This window comes from Ambystoma mexicanum, chromosome 11, assembly GCF_040938575.1.
Source record: "Ambystoma mexicanum isolate Mex_15411 chromosome 11, UKY_AmexF1_1, whole genome shotgun sequence".
Lineage (NCBI taxonomy): Eukaryota > Metazoa > Chordata > Amphibia > Caudata > Ambystomatidae > Ambystoma > Ambystoma mexicanum.
In genome coordinates this window covers 853,407,845-853,429,804 of record NC_090934.1, presented here as the reverse complement: position 1 = coordinate 853,429,804, position 21,960 = coordinate 853,407,845, and the positions used below count along the sequence as shown (strand labels likewise).

The 21,960-nt window shown below is 43.7% G+C and overlaps 2 protein-coding genes across 2 annotated transcripts in view; both read left to right on the top strand.

The window, feature by feature from the left end:
* Positions 1 to 1,614, top strand: part of LOC138505049 (uncharacterized) — a 271,079-nt gene extending 269,465 nt beyond the window's left edge. Inside the window, exon 16 of the mRNA XM_069625377.1 lies at positions 1,391 to 1,614. Coding sequence (XP_069481478.1) covers positions 1,391 to 1,614 — 224 coding nt within the window. The remainder of the gene's footprint in view (positions 1 to 1,390) is intronic.
* A 49-nt stretch (positions 1,615 to 1,663) lies between these two features.
* Positions 1,664 to 21,960, top strand: part of LOC138503825 (uncharacterized) — a 121,050-nt gene continuing 100,753 nt past the window's right edge. Inside the window, exons 1-3 of the mRNA XM_069623872.1 lie at positions 1,664 to 1,715; positions 18,417 to 18,475; positions 19,920 to 19,981. Of these exons, the coding sequence (XP_069479973.1) occupies positions 18,438 to 18,475; positions 19,920 to 19,981 (100 nt within the window). The 5' untranslated portion in view covers positions 1,664 to 1,715; positions 18,417 to 18,437. The remainder of the gene's footprint in view (positions 1,716 to 18,416; positions 18,476 to 19,919; positions 19,982 to 21,960) is intronic.

The window sequence follows — 21,960 nt, the reverse complement described above, 5'->3', positions numbered from 1 at the left end:
TGTGACATCACAGCAGGGGGATGCATCATTTTTCCTGCACTGCATTTATTGCCCCTTTTTGGGTTGCTGGGGGGAGAAGGGAGAGGGAATCTGGTACTTGTTATGTTGTGTATATATTCCCCTCATGACTCCATGTCACATCCCCAGGCGACTCAAACTGGTCTATAAAGCAACAGGGCAAAGTCCGAAGAGCCAGCCCAACAATTTAGTGTGGGCCAGTTTCTTTCGCATCAAAGTTGGCCAGTTTTATGGAATACTGCACTGTGGAGCCCATAGATTTGACCCATGCGACTGACCAACCATGCTTTAAAAAGGACTATTTGTAACAAAAGGTTTTCCCAAAAACTCTCTCTTGGTTAGAGAAGCCACAGGTGGGTAAAACAACCTTTTTATGAAATAGTGTGTCATAAAAAGTAATGAACAGTAAGTATGTCACGAATGGTAGCACATTGCCATTTGTGATTGTGGGGCACATTTAGGTTGGTGCCAGGCCACCCCCTGCAATGCAGATCCATAGGGGAAAGTGAAGAGCTTGGTAAAGGGATGCAGCGGAGGGGGGATTTGGGAGAGAAGAGAGCATATGCAGAATACCATTATAGATGGAACTATGGGTTGACCTCCAGTACAGCGACATCATAGACCACTCCAGCTTCGCTCTTGCCATCCAGCAGACAGAACTTAGACCCCTTTGTGAAATATATCCCCGCAGTTGATAGATTCCCTCTATAGTTCTATATGTTGTCACCTGCTTACTACCTGATGAATAAAGGTCAGGGAAGCTTACACTTCTCCACATATACTGTACTGTTGTGGGTCATGGCTGTTGGTATGAAAAGGAGATGTTATGTAGTGAGCTAGTCCTGTTTGTCTCACTGGCCATGAATGTATGCCTACAGAATGTTGGTGTATGGATGATGTCAGCTCAGGGGAATATTGAGTGAGTGTGATGCATACGAGTTCCATGGATTGTCATTTGGGGGCCTGAGCTGGATGAATGAGGATGGCCGGTGGGTGTCTGTGTCTTACATGTAACTTATGTTACCTACTTCCCATATAACCTGTAAATACCCCAAGTGAAACTGGAGTTTATAAAACACCTGGAAGCAATCATGGCTCTGCAACTTGTCTGTGAGTGGACTTATTCATATAATGAAGGTATTTACAACATGTACCTGTTCTGTGCTGCGTGTGAGGCAGGCTTGTGCATCTGTTTGCCAGTTCTGTGTATGTGTGGGTGGCATGCAAGCCCTGCGCCTGCCTTTACTGTATCTTTTCTCTGGGGGTGGTCGGCTTTGTGTGGGCTTGCTCTGTCATGCTTGACTTGAATAGCATCCCATCCAGACAACAGAAGTGAATGGCGCTCCCCCTAACCCATGTGCTTGTTTTGCAGGGATTGACCTACACTTGACGAGCCCTGCGGATCTGCAAAGGATGCTGCAACCCTCGCCAGAGGTGCTGGAGGCCTCCACATCTCCGTTCCCACTGCCACCAGAGCCGCTCTGCCAGGATAGTAGTACCTCCCCGATGCCCGGCCCCCGCCACTGTCTGCCAGAGGAGGCTGTGTCCAGGCCTGAAACGGATTACCAGCAGGTGAGCACAGTCGCACCATACTAGCGCTCATTCGCACAGTGCGCTGTTATAGGCCTATCACTCAAGTCCCCCGCCACTGTCTGCCAGAGGAGGCTGTGTCCAGGCCTGAAACGGATTACCAGCAGGTGAGCACAGTCGCACCATACTAGCGCTCATTCGCACAGTGCGCTGTTATAGGCCTATCACTCAAGTAGTTGCAATATGTACACCCTTTCCATAGGCTACTATGTAACTGGCATTTTGACAAGGTTCGCAGGACTGGCACCGTCGTTTTGGACAACATGGAATTCCTAAAATGCCCAATGCGCAGTGCTATAGCTATCTGAGCACCAGAACAGACCTTAACATGCACTTCATGGGAGCTCTAAATCCTCTGGCATGGTTCCCTTGCCCCTTTTAATCCCAGATTTATCAGCAAAAGTCCAAAGACCAATTTGAAGGGTCTAGACTGGCAGAACACGGTTTACGGCCGCTAACGTCAGTAGGCACTAACACACATATTCCAACAACTCCTATTTATACACCGAATGTGGGCGAATACCAAAGAACCAGAAATCGTTGCTACTGATTGAAGTGTGCCACACATTTCTTAGACTGTAGGTAGCCAGAGGAAGACAAAGGGCCTCATTACGGGTCCGGCGGTAAAACTGGCAGGTAGCTGCCGGACCCTTAAACGGTTACCGGTGCATGACTTGCCGGTAACACCGGGGTATTATAACCCTGGCGGCCGGAAAGTCAGGCGCCAATAAAATGTTGTTCCTCATTCCTAAAGAGTCCCATAGGACTCTATGGGAATGGGGACCACAGAAACACCAGCACCAGTAATAACGGTGCCGGTGCTTCCGTGAATCTAAGTGGCTGGGTGCCGGTCCTCCCAGCAGGTCAGACCTGCTGGGCGGGAGGGCAGCCACCACCCACCCGGCAAAGTTGTACTTTGCCGTTCCAGAAACAACAGTGCCGGTAAGCTTACCGGCACTGTTGTTTCCGGACCGGCAATGTTGTAACGAGGCCCAATATGTCCCTACTGCAACCCCAGCATGCCAGAAGCAATACAAAAGTCGAATTGTAATGTGTAAGGGGATGTCATTTACTTATGTGGTGAAATGTGCCTGGGGTTCATAAAACAGGAAACTTAATGCACCATATATGAACACGGCAAAATATATAATTATTAAAAAGTGAGTGCTAAGGCACTGCACAATCACTGTTGTACAGAGACATTTGTATGTATTTAATTTGAGGTTTGAGCGCCATGCTTCCAGGTGTTAGGAACTGACCGCTATAGGCATTATGCCCTATGCGTTTCTTGAACATGAAGAACCGACTGACCTGGATACACGTGGTCAACTCTAATATAACAACATCACAGTCCAAAGGTTATTTGGGAGCAGATTTACCCGGTTTAGTGTTGTGGATTGGTATTAGGTCAATGTTAGCCACTGAATGGGGCAGCGCAAATTTGCGTATACAAAAGCAGGTTATTCATTCCAGAAGAAATGTGGGCCACTCACTGGCCATATACATTTGAGCAGGGGATTGAGAGAGCTGTCTATATAAGTGCCAACAGTGTGAATGACACCTCTTATCCTTGGTCAGAAACTCCATGGGGTGGGGACCCGGAGTGAGAAATTATCATTTTGAACTAGCTTTACATGTGTGTCCGACCATTCCGCACGCTGAGGTAATAACCATACATATATGCATACTGCATTTAGGTCAACTCCATGGTGATATATCCTAGCTGTACCGGTGTTCTAGAAAAATGCACCTAGTGTTTTATATATATATATATATTTTCTCCATTCAAATCTTTATTTCAGCAAAGCCATGAAAGTTTCTAGACATCAATATACATACATGTACCCAATAAAAAGACAAATGGTACTACACAGTAAAATCCTTTACAATAATTGTAAGATGTATTGGATACTAAAATCTAAAATTCATAGAAAGCTCAAAATTCATCAATATTGTTCGTATCTTCCAGGCCTTTTCAAGGAAATTCAATATTGCTTTTAGGCTCTCTTCATCTGTTTTGGTTCTAATTAGCCAGATAACAAACATCCTTAAAAGTCTTTACATTGAAGTGTAAAAACAACGGTCTTAAAAATGGTCTTCTTGGTCTGTTATATAACTGACAGATACAAATAAAGTGTTGTACATCTTTTTCACACATTTCACACTTTTTGCAACTGCCCGATTGTCATTTGTTCCAGCAGGATTTAAAACTCTGTGGAGGTAAAATGCCCAGACATTAGAGTTTTCATCGTTTTATGACATGGAATATCCATATATTTCTGAAAAGCAATATTACATTTGAGATCTGTATATTGCATAATAGGTTTCTTATTAGCAGATATATGACTTGTCTCTTTAATAAACCATTGTTCAAATGCATTCCTCCGGGCTGATTTATATTGCGATCCTAGGCTTATTGGATCACGATTTCGGAGCGGTAAGTTCATATTATTTGACATCTTTTTGATAAAAGAGAACCATGGAAGTCCCATGTCACCTTGCTGATTTAAAACATCTTGCATGCCATCAAGATATACCGAGAGTTCCGCGGTTTTCCGTAGTTTTAGCCTGTAGGTGTAAATCACAATAACATAACATAAGATAAAGCAGGGTTTTTATATTCGCTGGGAATTCAATGCCATGCCAGCTCAGCTTTAATCTAGTGGGTACATTTGGAGCGTTATTTGGGTGATTCAGGAGCTGCGTCCGGATCCAGTTTCCCCTGTTGTTAAGTTATTAATATAAAATCCAAAACTCCAATGGCACTCTGCCTCATTTGAAGCGGTTGCCTTCAGGCGTGGTCGACGTATACCACATAAATCCCAAATCTTCGATCCCACACCAAGACGCGCACATCTTCATACCCAGAGCAGAAGGAGGGACAGCACAAATGCCCGGGCACTCATTCTCAGTTGAAAGTGCAAATTGCAGATTTATTGCATCTTTAAAAGTGATGTCAAAATGACAAACATGGACTTACAAAAGAGCTAGTTCCTACACTAGAACATAATGCCACACGTTCTGTCCCTGTGCAGGGACTTTATCAGGCTAATACACTTCCTGCAACCCTCGTTCTAACCATGTGATAAGGGACTAGATAACTATATAGAAGTGCTGAAACATGGCAGCCATTTTATAATAGGAGCACTCCCAACAGGGCATGATATCTTTGCATGATTATACAATGTCAAACATCTAGAAACCAATATCTACGTTATATCTTGACATTTCTGTAACTCTGGATTCTAATTTTGCAATTTAATAGTAATATAAAGCTAACAATGCATGTGCTATTTACAAGTATTCTCACGTATTTATTACACCAAATTATTTGCGACATGCCACGTGATTGTCATACTGCACAGCCTATTCACTAATAATACCAATAATACCTGTATACTTTGATAAACAAAGCTCTGGGAGATTCCAACTGTGAAATGCTGGAATGGTGGAAAATCGACAACCAACTTCTTTTGGAAACAACACTGTGTGGAGAAGACGACTTAATTAGCAACCCGGACAAAGTCCTGAAGAAACTAAAAGAATTGGACTGGATCGAGACACTAAAAAAGGCAGATGGATGCAAAGTCACCACACACTTGCCACCTATCTGGAAAAAGTTAAACGATCTTCAAGGATACATCAAGAAATTCCCAAGCAGGCCAGCTTGCAATTTCATTTTAAGAACCAGGCTCAACCTCCTAGATACGAACGAGATTCGAAAAATAAGAGGACTTTCAACGACGAACACCTGCAGAATTTGTAAAAACCCTAATGAGAAGGAGACTATCGGCCATCTCCTCTTATACTGCCCGGGTACGGAATGGGTGAGGTCCCAATACATCAAGTCCTTCTTCGCAAACCCACATATGGCAGATGAAGAAACATTGTGGTTCAGAATGATTAGCGGAGATAAAGCAACATGGCAAAAAGCCACTTTTAAAATTCTGCAACACATAATATCAACTCAACAAGAGATCTCGAACACTTTAACACTGGAAACACAAGTTGACTTAGGAGAATAGTCCTGCTTACCGGTTTATTTTGACAGTTCGGCGACGTAGATGTTGACCATTCAGACGAGGTCATGATCAGAAAACTTTGCAAGTTGTAAAAATCAATTTGTTTGATTAAAAACAACAATAAAAAAATACAAAATGTGTCAAAATCACTTGACATGTAAGTCCTGCCCAAATTCATCCTTGCTCAATTTCTAACAATCATCAACTCATGTTTACGAAATACAGTTGTCCAGCATGCATGAAAGGGGAAGAAAGAAAGACATAATGTGGAGTGTGGATTCCTTTGGTGTCCACCAAACTGAGTGCACCATCCCTTGCACTAATTGAAAGTGGCAGCTTCATGAAGGGCAAAAGAAACCTGCTGACAGTGAAAGAGTGATGTCTGGGGTAGTGGTGGGGGCAGATCACGAACACTGCAGTCTCGCCTTTGCAGTATCTGCGTCCCCATACTAAGTCCTGCTGTCTTCCCAAGCTCCTTGAAACACTTTTATGAGGGTGAGTAATGTCTGGGGAAAAGGCAACTTCCCCAGACCTTTACATTTATCAGAGGTTCTAGCCCATGGCACCACCCTGGGTACCAAGCACATCATCAATAACACGCAATTCTATTACTACTACCCAAGCAATACTACAGTGGTTGAAGACACATGTCACACCGAAGGGTGGTATGGAGTCTATCTAGGACTGTCATGAGAAAGAGCAGGACTTGGTGCAGTGATACTGGGAAGTCATCCGAGCATTGCCCCTTTGTCGTCTTTCCTCATCACAGTCATTGGTCCTGATTCCGTGTTTGGAGCTAACCATGGAGTAATTAGCTCCATGGTTGCCTCCAAAACCGTCCCAAATCTGGCATGGTGAATGGAGTAATTACTGGTCCATTCCAGGGTTGGAGGGACCGGTAATTCCCCATTCACCTTTTGCCCTTCCCCATTCCCATTTCTGCCCCATAGGGCTCAATGGGAATGGGGAAGGAGGTAATTACGGCACTGTAAATTACGGTACCATAATTACCTCTGAGGTACCTTTGCGGGTCCCGTACTTAACTCCTGCTAAAAGCAGGAGGTAAGGAAGGACCTGCAAAGGGAACTCGGAATACGGAGGTAAGGGATTACCGGCATCGGCACCCTTACCGGTGCCGGTAATCCCTCACCTCCAACCTCGTAATGACCCCCATTATCTTGTAAAGGTGTACCTGGCAGTGCTTGGTCTTTGACTGCCAATGCTTATAGCTGTAAAAATAAGTATGTGCTAGGACAACCCTCAATGAACAGTTGTACAGGAAAAGCTACCACAAAGTCACACAGTAGAACAATGCCACCGTTGACTGCAATTGTCACAAGGAAGATTTCAGGAAAAGGAAGGGCGAGAAACAATGCCAAACCAACTAAGAAGTGGCTTATTAAGTAAAGCCAATCCAATCAAAACCCATAAGAGGCAGAAAGTCAGATACAGAGATACATAAGCCATGCAGGCTACCCCCGAGCCTTTCAATAAGAAGCAGGGGAAGCCCAAGGAAACCAAATACAGGATCTTGGAGCTTCTTTGTGATAATGCCATAAAATAAATAGTAGGGTCTTGAGAGGGACTAAACTCCTTCTTAAAAGTGGTAGCACAGTTGCATGATTCCCTGACATGACTCGCCTTCATAAGATAGAGGAAGAGGGATGAACTGATAATAGTTTTTTTTCTTCATTTTAGGGAGTTCTCCTTTCCATGACAGTCACTGTGAGGACATTTCCCTTATGGTAACATTAATGTAGTCAGGGGCTTCTCTCTAGTAGTCAGTTGATGTGTGCCAGGGCCTGACATAGGTGCACACTGCAATAGGCAAAGGCTTAGGGTGAACACTGCTGTGGTAATGTATACCTTTTTTCAAATTATCCTATATTAATCCCTAAAGCGGAAATATTTCAGATTCCCTACAAATGATCTAGCCGTGAAAATATCATTCATTGACATGTAACGCAATAAGAATGATCCCTTTGCCCTCCTTAATCCTGTGTTGTGTCTTTCCTTCAGTGGTTATTTTGTTCTATTCTTATTTCAAGCAAGGTCCCTATCAGGAGACAGCATGAATGGCTGAGAATGAGATTTAAGCTTTTGCCCAAGGTTATTGGGATATTTCTTTTTTTGTTTTTTTTATTTTTATTTTATTTTTTGGGTGAATAAATCAACCTTTTAATTTGCAAATTAAACATACAGAATTTTCCATTTCACAACTTGATCATACAAAATGTTCTTATTTTTTACAAACTTTGAAAAATAGGACAGACAATGTAAAGAAAAAGTGATGTCAATTGACAAGGACAATTAAAACAATTTCATCAATCAATTACAATAATATAACATTAGCACTTTCGTTTTTTTTTCCTTCTCCCATCTAAAAACTTGTTAACTTCTTTAAAATACTGTCATATCCCGGGTTCCCAGCAGCAGCGTCTAGGGATGCCTGCAACAGTGGTGGAAATGGAAAAAATGTGGTGGGGGATCCCACAAGTGCCAGGGTGGGGGAGGAGTTGGGGGGGGCACAGGGGGCGTGGTCTAGAGGGGGCAGGGTTGGTAGTGGCCATCCAATCAAATAAATCATTTTAAAAAAAGAAAGAAAAATAAGTGCCCACAACGGTAACATTGCCTTTTACCGCCGGCCAGGGCTTTAAGTGGGACGGGGCCTGCCGGGAGTCAGCCCCGGCAGGCTCCGAAATTTCCTTTGAGGCGGGGCCCTGTGGGGCCCACTAATCTCCCCTGCCAGCCCCGGCCACTACACAAAAAGGATTTTTTTCTGAAGCCTGAAGCTCTTGCTCGTGTGCGAAAACTTCAGGCTCCAGAAAAAAATGCCTTTTAGCCGTAATGGTGGCGCCGCACCTGCGAGGCATCCCTTTAAGCAGGAGATGCCTGTGGGCCGGCGCCACCATTATGGAGAAAACGCGAGGCCGCTGGAAGCTGAGGCCGTTTTCCTGGAGACTGAAACTCGTGGAGTTTCAGTCTTCAGGAAAACGCCCTCAGCTTCCAGAGGCCTCACCCCTTCAGCCTTAATGGTGACGCTGCCCCCACGCAGCTGGCAAGGGGCAGCGCCACCATTAAGGCTGAATAGGCGAGGCCCTGTCTCCTGCCAGGCAAGACTATAGAATATAAATGCAGAGATCAACACCCTCTCCCACCTGGGGAGAGGGTGTTGTATCACTACAAAAGGTTGCCTGGCAGGGATGCCAGTAGCCCATTGAGCCGGGGCTCGTCAGGGGGGCGTGGCCTAACGGGCCGGCAGGACCCCTGCAGTTAGGCCAGCCCCCCTTGATGAGCCCTGGCTCATTTTGTTGTGTGAAAAAAAGAAAAAAAAAAAACGCCCGCGAGGGCGGCATTGACTTTTACGCGGCTCTGGCACTGGTGTGTAAAGCACAATGCTCGCTACATGTACAGCTGACTCCTTTCAGTTGTACATGTAGTGAGCATTGTGCATTACACATCAGTGCCAGAGCTGCGGTAAACGGCAAAAGCTGCCGTCGCGGGCGCTTTTTTTTTTTCTTTTTCTTTTTTCCAGCGCGGTTCATGGGCTTGGGCGCTGACTCTGGCCGGATCCCGAGATCCGGCTACACATCTGGTACCGGATCTCGGATCCGCCGAGAGCCGGCCCAATGACCAGCACTGCCTAGCAACACCTGGAGGCTACCCTGGCATCTGTCCCAGCGTTATTCGGCAAACAGAGTTGTCTAAAACTACATTTCCCCATCAACCTCCTTCCCGTAGTCACGTGACATGCACGCAATTCGTTTCCGCCTCTTTCCATGACTTCTGTATTTAATACCTATTGTTTCAAACATCGGGTGCTCCTTAACTGTGTTATTACGAGCACTTGTATTCAGGTACCTTTACTCTGTTGTTTCGACCCGGCATACGAATCAGGACCCTGCATTTGCCTTTGTCCCTTTCTGGTTTTCCGACGCCTGTCTCCCTCTACTGCCCCCCCTTGGATTATCAAACTTGGCTACGTTGCATTGATTCCTTTCCTCAATCCATTTCTGTTGTGACGCCTTGGAGTCTTGAACTTTGTTATTCGTAGGGATTAGCGTGAGTGTAGCGCTGCGTTCCCTGGTTTCAGTTTAATGTTTTTTTTCTTTCCATATGCAAACTTTCCTTAACTCCCCTTGACTCACCAGCCCACTGGAGATTCCTGAACTTATAGGTGGTCGAGTTGGGTACTTTGCTCACTGTATCACATTGGGTTTGATTTTGGGACGCTCTGCTGCTTCCACATTTTTTGCTTTTGAACACATTGGGACTCTCATGCCTCATCGAATCCTGTTATCCCCTTTTCATTAAATACAAGTAGGTTGCTGGTATTCTTCGCTGAGCAGGTAAGAGTGGGTAGTCGTGGGTGGTAATTGCTGTATTCCGGCATTTTTGGCTGCATTTTCTGAACTATTGCATTATTCTTTGTTCCTCTAGCTCTGTTGTTGCTGCTCATGCCTTTTCCCTCAGGCCCCTGGCCTGACAGGTGTATTAAGTTTCTGCAGGCTGTGCTCTTGGGGGGGGGGAGGGAGTCTTTAATACATCGCGCTCAAGACTATCGCAATAATGGAGGAACACCCAGTGGGAGTTTTATCTGCAACACCTTAGATTGTGGTATTATCTCAGGTTGTGACATACATTAAAAAGAGTTCTACTGTTCAACTTTACTATCACATACAATTAAACAATTGTGTGCTATTGAACCACTACATATAATGGACATCTTTGTAAACAATATACACCCATTGTATTTCGTCACAATTTATCGGATTTTTCATTTTTTGCAATGCCCTTCGATTATAGACATCAATGGGCTTTTTACTTTTTCTATCATGTGTTAAATCATATCCCATTTCCCATGCACTATGTTAGGGTACATTTAATTCAAGGCCTTCTATAAACTGAATAGTAGCAATTCTAATTGAGGCCTTGTTTGTACAGAATATGTTTTGCCAACCATCATCAATTGACATGATTTTATAAACATTAGACAATTGTTTAAAATTGTCATTTCGTCTTTGAGATAGAGAAACGCATTCCACCACCAGATGATGCAAAGTTTCCTTGTAAGCTTCTTTCCGCAGAATCAGCACATATTTTCTTTTCTGCTAAGGAGACCGCGTCTGGCAAGAATATTCTTTGTCTGCCATAGATTCAACCTAACCTCAAATATTGGTTTCGAAAGTGCAGAGAAGGGTATTTAGTTAGGTATTCAGCCATAACTCAGAACTTTTTGTAGCCAAAAATCTATATAAGTATTACATTTATTTAGAGTCATTGGCCCTCATTAGGAGGTTGGAGGTAACGGCATGGTTGTCTCCTTACCGCATTCCGGGCCCGGGTATCTCAAATGAGGACTTACCGGGCCATCGCAACCTTGGCGGACCCAGTAATTCCCCGTCTGAGGAACCCCGACCCGGTCCATCCCCATTCCCATTTGAGCCCCCATAGGGCTCAAATGGGAATGGGGATGGAGCTAACAACGGGCCCGTTAACAACGGGCCCGTTGTTTGCTCCCTGGTGTCCTCGCGGGACCCGGTATGGATGCCTGGTTTTTCCAGGCACCCATTGCGGGTCCCGCGAGGAGACCTCGTGGTAGGGCGGAATGGGTTTATCTTTACCAGTGCCGGTAAACCCATTCCGCCAACCTTGTGATGAGGGCCATTATCTAATCATATTGGTAGAGTTTAAGTTGGGCACAGCAAAGATTTTGTAACAGAAGCTTGATAGATATGTCTGCATCAGCTAGGAGATTTAGAGTGAAGTTTCTCCATTTCAGTGAAAATGCCTGTTTTGATAATAGAAAATATGATGCTAAAGTGTATCGAAGGTTATCTATTTGATCCGCTAATAGACATTTCCTGAGCAAAGAACATCATTTCCAAGAATAAGTGACAAAAAGAGAAAGTGCACCTAATTCAAAACGAATCATGGAAATTGGTTTGGATTTGGGGAAGTTAAGGAAGTTAAGAACCAAACCTACCTTCAATTTTGGCCCAGAATGATTTTTCTTGCTGCAGTTTAATTTCAGCGCTGTATGTTATGATAGACACTGCTTTTTGAGTATAGTACACCATCACAGAACTACACGTGAATTTGCCAAATGTATAAAGTAATGTTTTAGCTTGGGAGGTAACAGTAGTCAATTTACATTCTTTGTTAACCAAATATAAGTTATCATTTGATTTATCAGTTATGATGACTCCTAGATGCTTATAGTGTGGTGTGAGCGACAGCTTGTTTTTTTGCAGCACCCATGTAATTAACTTTGTTTAGCGCCGTTTGGGTTTAACACATTCAATCATTTGTGTTTTCTCAAGACTAATTCGTTTGTGCATATGAGCCCAGACCATATAACAACCTCTGAAGACCTCTTTGTGTTTTGGATAGTAGAATGAGGTTGTCAGCTTACAATAGCCACGGGATCTGCTGTGATCCCAGCTTTGGAGCATCAGAGTTAATGTTGACAACATTCTCCCCCATGTCCAATATGAAAAGGTTGAAGAGGGTGGATGCCAGTATGCACCCTTGCTTAAGGCCTCTATGCGTAGAAAAGGATGCTGTCATAAGTCCATCTAAGGTCAGCCTCACTTGCATTGAGGTATCAGAGAGAGGCAGGTCAATTAATGTCACTATAGAAGTTGGACACTGGAGTTTCTGCAGCTTTTCTGCAACAATGTCCTGTCAATAGAATCAAAAGCGGATCTAAAATCTATGAAGGCCAGATATAAAGGCTGTTTTCAAGATGTACAGAGGGATTTGATCGCGTTTATGGTAGTTATGTTGATGGCCGTACCCAACCCCGCCACGAAACCCGTTTGGAAAGGGTCACGATTCTTTGATAGTTGAATCCATTCATTCAAATCTCTCAAAATAATACAGGCACAAATAGTTCCAGGAGTATCAAGAAGGGCGATTGGTCTATATTTGGAAGGATCTTGTTGATCACCCTTCTTGAATACTAGTATAATGGTCGAATGACGCCAAGATTTTGGTATTTGGTGTTTCTTTATTATCTGAGAGAACAGGTTGAATAGAATGGAAGCCCACATTTCGGGAAATTGTTTAAACATCAAATTTGAGAGACCATCAGGCCCAGGAGCCCTCGAGCCCGACTAGCCTGGTTTATAAAATATATATATCTTCTTCAGTGAATTCAAAATGGAAATGCTCAGTTGCAGATGAGTGAAAAACTCTTGCTTTGGTCATTGGACGGGCATAAAGATTGGAGAAATGAGTCACCCATTGTGTCTCAGTAACACCGTTGATTTTGTACAGTTAGTTGGGAATCTGCATTAGTTTGATTTATAAGGGCCCAAGTGTGCGCTGAATATTTGTTACAGATCGTTTTTAGCATTGTTTTGCCGTCGTTTTGAAACAATACAGATTTACGCGAGCGGGCGCAATTTTTATATCTTGTTTTTGTTGACTTGAGAGCGGACCATCTTAGCTCTACAGGTAGTAAAAGGGCAAGTTTCTTTTCTTGCCTATAAAGTGATTTTATTTCTTTTACAAGCAAGTCAAATTTGTGCAAGGTTTTAAATTTCCTTTTGCTGTTTTTGTTTGTACAAGTTAAATAACACTAACAAGTTACTGTATTCGAACTCATTATGCCCATAGTACTTCAAAGATTTTGTATGTGCTTCATTTGGTCCAGCATTGAATTTTGTTAGTGATCCTTCCGTCCAATGAAATCTATTTTGGCCATTATTTAACGTTAAAGTTCCTTGCATTTTAGTGCGACTTTTGCTTTTCGATTCACTAATCATCTTCCATTTTAAATTTAACATCTTGTGATCGTTCTCTTTCGAAGTAATTGCTTGGAATTGAGTTGCTTGAGAAAATAGCTCAGGATCCACATAAACATAGTCAATTATAGCTCTGGATAGTCCTCTCTTCCAAGTATTGTGGGGCGGAATATCCCCCTGTAAGGCACCATTGACCATGATCATGTTTCTTGTTTGCATCAGGTTATTCCATTGCATGAGTCTAGTGTTACTCTGGATCAATGATTTGTCTAAGCAGTTTAAATTGAGATCTCCAGCCACCACGATGTGTGTGACCGAAGGGGCCCGAGTTTTGACGGATTCCAATATATATTGACTATGGCAAAGTTAACCTCACTGATCTTCAATTTCGCTAGTTGCGTGAATGGGTTAGGAGTTGCCCAAGATTCAAGGGTAATGCCAGAACTGATCTTTGTGGCAATTAAAATACCTGACATGGGTCGGCCCTTTTTGGGTCGTATGGCTGCATTCAATAGTATGTTATAATTATCCCAATAGGGGACTTCAGATAGCCATGTTTTCTTGTAATAATACTATGTCATGTTGTTCTAAACCATTTTCTGAGTTTCAACAAATATGAAAAACCTCTGGTGTTCCAACTCACTAAGGATATAGATTTGGCCAGAGTATTCGTTTCTAGTTATGTATTTGTATTGCCATAAGTACAGGTTGCCTGGGTCTTAGAGTTTGCAGTTTTGGTTGATCATCAACAAAATGTTTTGTGTCAGGGATCTCATGTCCCAGCGTGCGAGAGCTAGTAAAATTAGTCACAGATGGTGTTACTAGTGTAATTTCAAATCCCAAGGCAAACAATTATTTCCTGGCTAACCATATTGTATTCAGCACCACCCTGGAACTCAGCCAAATTCTAGATATGGCTGAATCTCTGTCTTTGAGGAATTCGATCTGATCAATGTCAATTGAGCCAATATCCTCTAAAGCGGGTATTTTGGCTAAGATTGCTAGTATGCTGGCTCTATTAAAATCGTATTTAGGATAGGGCGCTGCACGGCAACAAATGATAAGCGGGTAAAAATTATTTGTTTCCGCAAATATTGAGATACTGCATGAGGGTTACTTCTGTTCTTCTGTTGTTATTAGATTTTATGAAACTCTTGTTGCAATTTCTTTTTACTTTATTCAGAGGGTTCTCGGAAAGTAACACATGGTTTTTGTTGTACAGGGACTCAGAGTCATGTTGTTGTGTAACAACGTTGTGAGAATTTTGTAAATTAGATGTTTGTGACACAGCATTTTGAGAAGCCATATACTGTTTAACAGCTAATCTAATTTCCTCCCGTCTATCAATTTGTACATCTATCGGAGATGTCATGGGTAAACCATTTGTTTGGGCTAGAATTAAGGTTTTGTCTGAGGACTCGGCTTTATCCTCCCAAGTTGGTGTTGGCTTCAAACTGGATAAATCCATAACAAAATGTAATTTAGTCCGTTTATTATTTACAATACCGTAGGGCGTACTTTTGTGTATACACTCAGATGCAGCATTCGTTTTTATCAGGGGGGGGATTTTCTGTGAGGCCATGTAGTTATCAACAGCCTTCCTTATTTCTTGACCTCTCAATTGAAGAACTTGATTATCAGCTTGTAGAGCTTCTATTACTTTAGTAAGATAAATTGTTAGGGGTTCAGCTTGCCTAACAAGTGTTTTGGTCTCAGCCTCTTGTAATTGTGAGGCTGCGATGATCAGGTCATCAAGTGAAGCGTAAGGTACACAGGTTGTGTTGCTCAAATTCAATTTGTCTTTTTTCGATTGGTCTATTTGTGAATATATTTTCAGGACCACAACTGATACTATGGTTGTGTCCTACCTAGGAAGATTAAGTTATTTTAAAAAAGGGTTTTGTTGTGGAATGAGTGGAGGTTTGCGTCACTTTTATGTTTTTGGATTTTTTTTCCTGAAATACTTGTTTGCCCTTTCTTTCATTACTGGTTTTCTCTGGGGCAGCAAAGATCATATACGCACGTTTGTTAGTGTCCGGTGTAGCGTTAACAATGAAGACACTCTCATGAGGCTCTACCTGTTTTGTTATGTCAAAACCCACGTCTTGCTGCACTTCAGGTGCAACGGACTGAATTATTTGATCAATAAAAGGCAGACCACCATCAACACATGTGTGTTTGCTTTTTTCATTAGTTTTCTTTGATTGGGTCATATTGTACCAGATTTGTGCAGTATTGTAAAAAATTATCTTTAGAATGTGGTTCAGTGTTAGGTAGGATTGTTTAGCTAAATTTGTTGTGAGCCGACTGCCAGTTTTTGATCTTATTAATTTGAACTGCTTGATTGTTTTGCGTGGAGTCAAGGTTTTCGAATAGTCTTAGTCGAGACATAATCACCATATTCATGGCGTTTAACGTGGTTTCAAATAAAGTGGTCAGTAAAATTGGAGCTAAAGGTGTCGGGACATAAGGAATGTGACTATTTGGTTTTCTCTCGGTCGGAGCGGCGTATGACAAAGCTAGTAATGACTCCTCTTCAGACCTGTTGGCAAACAGAATAGGTGACTGTGATAGATTGGTTGGCTCATCACAACCTAAAAAGCAAGAGCTATTAGATTCTAGATCAATCACAGCAGATTCAGTATGGTTTGTGTCGCCAAGAGTTGAAAAGGTAACAGATTGATTTGAATTGGTGGCTATTTGTACATCTTGATCGAATAAGATTGGAGCGTCAAAGCACTTTGAGTTACGGCATTATGAAGCTCATCAGAGTTACGTGAAAGCATATTTACAGCCTACTCAGAGGCTGAAAGGTGTTTTTGAAAATACGGAATTGCTTCGCAGCCCATGGCAGGGTAGCGTTAGACATGGTTTCACCGCACTAACCTGTTTCCAGAACATCTGCAGGTTCGTGCAGTGAAACTGACAGATTTAATCTGGGGATACGTGAACTGGCAGACACATCGTGACAAAACGGCCTGATATCACCATACAATTGCTTTGTGTTGGTGTTGGCGGAGAGCATTGCAGCTGTCTATGAAGTCGCTGCATTACACACTAACTTTACGGCCAGCTTGCGAGGGGTGCTAAAGGTCAGCTTACGTTTACCATTAGCAACCAAGTTACCGACTAGAGGCAATGGCACATCGGCTATTCTGGCAGCAAAGGAAGCTCGCACCCAAAGTAACCAGCTTTGCCGCCTGCCGCTGCACCGCGGCACTTGAGGGTACTTGATTGGGTATACGCGCTAGTGCACGCGCGTTCCAATTGAAATAGGAGGCACCAACAAGAAGCCGTGGCCACACTAAATTTAGTATACAGTGTGATCTGCAAGCAAGAAAACGTACATCTAAGTATATATTACACACATATAAACTTAAAACAATTCATGAGAGCAGCTGTAAAGCAATCGCCTCAGCAGAGTAAAATGTCCAGAATTTAGTGATCCAAGAGAAGAGCATCCCACGGCAAAGCTGTACTTGAGGGTACTTGCTTGGGAGCGCATGCTGGTGCGCACGGGTTCTAGTTGAAATAGGAGGCACCAACAAGGAGGCATGGCCACACTAAATTAAGTATACAGTGTGATCTCCAATATTATGTCATGGGGGTAGTATAAATCATGGAATCAATCCTCAGTGCTCCAGTGGTTAAACCTGTTCACAGCAGAGCTTCCAATCTGTAGGCAAAACCTGCCAGGTGTCCCAGTCGCCCACCGTATGTATATCCGTGGCACCGCTGTCCAGAGCCAATGATTGGTGATGGCTTCTCTCAACAGACCATACACACGGGTTATGCGTGTTTTCAAATGGAGCTTGAAAGTAACTGCATCTGCCTCCTTCAGGAACATCAGTACTCTGGGCCTTGGATATTAGTTAACCTGGAAACCAGCTAAAATATTAAACTAGACAAGGAAACATATCCGGACAGCCCTTGGACCCCCCAATGGAGTAAGTGATGTTGCAGGCATTTTACTATCACAACAGAATTCAGAAGCTGTCCATTTTACAAAGTCTTTAATGTTAGGTGAGTGTTGTGAAACATGAAATGCACACTAAGCCCAGTGTAATCGTATGAGTCAAAGGAGGATACGTATTTGGGAGAGTACCACTCCCCCTGCTCAGTTACAGATTTGCACTTTTTCAGAAGGTTTAATTTCTTCTTAATGTTAATTGCTCCTGCCAGACAACTTACTAACTGACAGGCTTTCACTACTTAATGCCCTTACAATGGCATTTATTAGGATAGTGTCATGTGTGGCATTAGCCAATAATCTGCTGCCAAGGCACAACTGCTCTATAGGTCATCTTCCTTGTGCCTTACTCTTTCACTATGATTTTGTATAGTCCTCCATAAAGGACCTTTGATTCTAGCCTTTCCTCAAGGTTGTATGTGTCTTTCGTTTTGAATTGTCACAACGTGTGGAGTGGTCTACCTTTAGGAAGCTGGACGCCATCTCTGCCCGCTTGAATGCCCTCCCCCATCAGATCTGCGTTGTGAACATTCCATGGTTGGAAATAAGAAAAGCTGAATTTGGGTCTTGATTGCATGGCTTTGGAAAACTCACAGTGCCGCCTCTCACTCCAAGGAGGTTACTTTGGTTAGAAGGCCCATTCACTAGAATAGTTTTGCTTTCCCGTTCTTAACTCTTTTATCCTACAAGTGTACATATTAGATTAGGAGGACAGGAAGAAGGAAATCAACAACGACAATTATTGTTGGTGCTGGGCTTCCAAGTACTGCTCTTCATATTTGTTACCACCATGCTATCCCTCCAGAAGCTTTCCCAAATAGCTCTCCATGCTCACAAAGGCCGGAGGGGGGAAGGTTAAGGATATTCAACCATTTGGGACAAAGAGAGGTTAAGATGAAAGAGGGCAGAGCAGGTTGTGCACACCCCTTGTCAGCCATTTGCCTTTTCCAAATTAGCCTGACATCATGGCATCTTTCCAAAATGGTGGCTCTGTGCATGAAAATCAGTTGGTGTTCCAATACTGTAGATCTAGGTCTTTCCTGAGTTCTGTATTTTTACTTCCAGGACCAGAGTCTTTTGCAAGAAATGGTTGGAGAGTTGACATCACTGCACAGGATTCCTGAGTAAGTATAAAGCACAGCCTGCCCCTGGGCATGTCCTCTCTGCTCACAACTACTGCAGTACACCGGTGCAATCTTTCTTAGGAAAATCCAAGTGGGTCCACCTTGATCCTGAGTGTATCTGTCTCACAATCCTGTGTGCATCTGCTCATCACTCCTCGTTGCCTCTGTTTCTCTGACCTCTTCCCTGGCTGTCAGCCCCTCACAAACTGCTATATTTGTCCCTCACTGCTGGATGCGGGCTGTCTCAGAACACAGTGTATCTGTTCCCTTACACCTGGGATGATCTCGTGCCAGACTTGGATGCATCTCTCTCCTAGACGTCAGCATGTTTACCTTTCAGTCATGAGTGTTTCCACCTCTTCTTCCTGGGAGTATCTGTATTTCACTTAGGTAGATGAATCCCACATTTCATGGCGTACCTGCCCTCCAATGTTTAGGGTGCCTCCCCACAATCCCTGGGCAGATATACCCTGTGGACCTGAGTGTATTTGGTGCTCACTCCTTGCTGCATTTGTCACTCACACATTGGTGTACCTGCCCCTCACTCCCAGGTGTATCTGCCTCACAGACACTAGCATATTTACCCTCCCGTCCTGGAAATACCTATGCATTTTTCCTGGCAGTACCTCACTGATGCATGTGCCTGTCTCTCACACTACGGTATACCCGCCTGCTCCTCACTTCTGCAAGTCTGTCAATCATTGGTGTATCAGGCATGCTTTTATAGATACAAATGTACCTTTCCCTCACTCTGTGATCTCTATGCCAGTCCCTACTTAGTCTCTCAGCCCCTCTCTCCTGGCCGTATCTGCCTTTCCTAGGTGCATCTGTCCCTCACCCATGGATGTGTCTGCCCTGCACTCCTAGTTTTATCTGCCATCGTGTCTGCGAACAAATGCCCTTACTAGGGGGCCTCTAACCCTCATAGCTGGCTGTATGTGTCATGCATTACTCATGCACCCGCTGCTTGCGTCTAAGAGTATTTTAGCACCATTTTTGAGTATCCTCCCTTCACTAACTGTAGGGTGAATCTTCCTGCACAAATGGAAAAATCTGCTCTTCACACAGTTGGTGTGTTTGCACTTCACAATGTGTATCTACTCTTCACTGCAGAATGTATTTTTCCCTTGTGCCATTGTGCCACTGCCCCTCTTGCGTGCGTCAGGCCCTCACATCTGGGTGCATCTGGCCTTCATGCCTGGATGTACATCACCCTTGGACCCGAATGTATTTGCCATTCTCACTGGGGGATCTGCCCTTCGCACTTGGGTGCACATAACCCTCCCACTTGGGTGCATCTACCCTCACACATCAGTGTTTATATGTACTCTCTTTCTTTTGTGTATTTGTCGCTCACACATTGGTGTATAAATGCCCTCGTAGTTGAATCTGAGTGAGGGCTGAGTAGAAGTGTCAAATAATTAAAGTCATGTCTCTGTCATAGGAGGGAGCTGCAGATGCTGTTGAACACATTGAATCCATCTTCTAGAAGTCCTGCAGCTGCAGGTACTGTACCCCTCACCTTTCCATGGCATTGCACACCTTCACTTCCCAACTGTATTCTACTGCACAACCTCTCCTTCTCTAGGTACTTTACCCTCTCTCCTTCCCCGAGTGACCTACACCAAGTACAGTCTCCACTCTTACCCAATGTACTGTATCCCTCGTCACTTCTCAAGGTAGTATAACCTCCTTGTCTCCACCAAGTACTGCTCCCCTTATTTTCTTAAGAACTGTACTCCTTCTGTCTCATCAATAACTATGCCCCCTCTCGATCACTATCTATGGTAACACCGCTCATTTCCCAGGTAGTGTCTTCTGCCCTTTCCAGGGTAATAGATTCAATCCTCGTCCCGGTGTGCGTACCCCTCTTTTTTTGCCCTCTCTCCCCAGCTACTGCTTCCACTCCCCACCACCAGTTATTGCATGTCCTCCCTTTCTATAGTACTACCTGCTTTTCTACATGCATGATGTCCCTTTTCATCCACAGGTTCCAAACCTTTTTCACTTGCCAAGTGCCATAGCAACCTTACTTTCTCCTCTAGTTTCCAAAGTACTGTAGAACATTTTGCATAGATGATGTACCTACTTTAGCTCTGTGTGAAGTCACTTCTACTAAATGAGCACATGGCAGATGGCAATTGTAGCATCCATGACCCGTCCACAGAGTAATACTGTGTACAGATAATGTTTAAAGGGAGTTGCATAGGCTTTATTTTGCTCGTGTAGTGCAGTTAGAGCTGTGTACAATATGTGCTTTCCTACCATGAGCTTCAATGGCTGCAGCTGCTAACACGAAACACAGAAAGGAATCCCGTAAGCGTTTCATAAAATGAAGTGAAGATGTCATAAAAGGTATTATGGATTTTATCAAAATACATAAAAGCTTTGTTTAAGTGAATAAAAGAGGTTATCAAAATGTAGCACGAATTAAAGTGTTCACAAATTGGGGTACATATATTTCACAAAATGCAGCAAAGAGTTTACAAATGTGGGATTGCATAAAATTCATGACTCCTTTTACAGTCTGCAGTAAGAATTATGCACAATGAATGAGGAATTGCTGAGAATATGCCAACACATTAACAAATGTAGGTACTGATGTCATAAAATGCAGTATGTTGAATGAGTAGGCTCAATGAGCTCGTAGATGTTTATAGCACATGCCTCATAGAAATCAACCACTCGAGGATGGCTAACCTCCTCCTCCTCCTCTTCATCCTCTGTGAAACCGAAATCATGATCTGCGGAAAGATGGCACTCTTCCCCCAACCCACCCTTTGGCTGTCCTCTATAGGCCCCCCTACCACTGCATCCAATTTAGTAAAGAACCTAAGATGCAGCATAGTCACTGATCTGACACTTTCCCACCACACCAACTCTGTATCTAAACCTTGTTATCTACACGTCCGTATTCCCTTACCTCTCCCACCCTCACAGAGTCACAGCAATCATGGCAATCGTCCTCTCCCACCTAGATTACGCTAATTCGTTTTACCTGGACGTCTCTGCATATCAACTCAGAAAGCTCCAATGGGTACAAAACACTGCAGCTAGGCTCCTCTTAGCCCTTGGTCCCAGAGAGCACATCACACCCGCTCTCTATGTGCTCCACTGTCTCCCTGTCAGGCCACTTTTAAAGCCTAAAGCTGGGTTCATCACCCAGCATGCCCTCCCCAAGACAGGCCCAGAATGCCTTCAACACAAACGTGCCCGTTACCATCTCAATAGAAACCTGAGATCTGACACTGCACTCCTCCTCATGATCCTTCACTTCAAATCGACAAGAATAGGGGGATCCTCCTTCTCTGCCCAAGCTCCCACAGTCTGGTACACAATTCCCCTTAGCATCCACCGCTTAGAGGATCGCCTTCCCTTCCGGAAGACCCTCAAAACCTGGCTTTTCCCTCCTGCATCACGACAAACTCTTGCCACACTTTGAGTTATTTAACCACCTGAAAATAGGCAGAGGCAGCATTGAACCC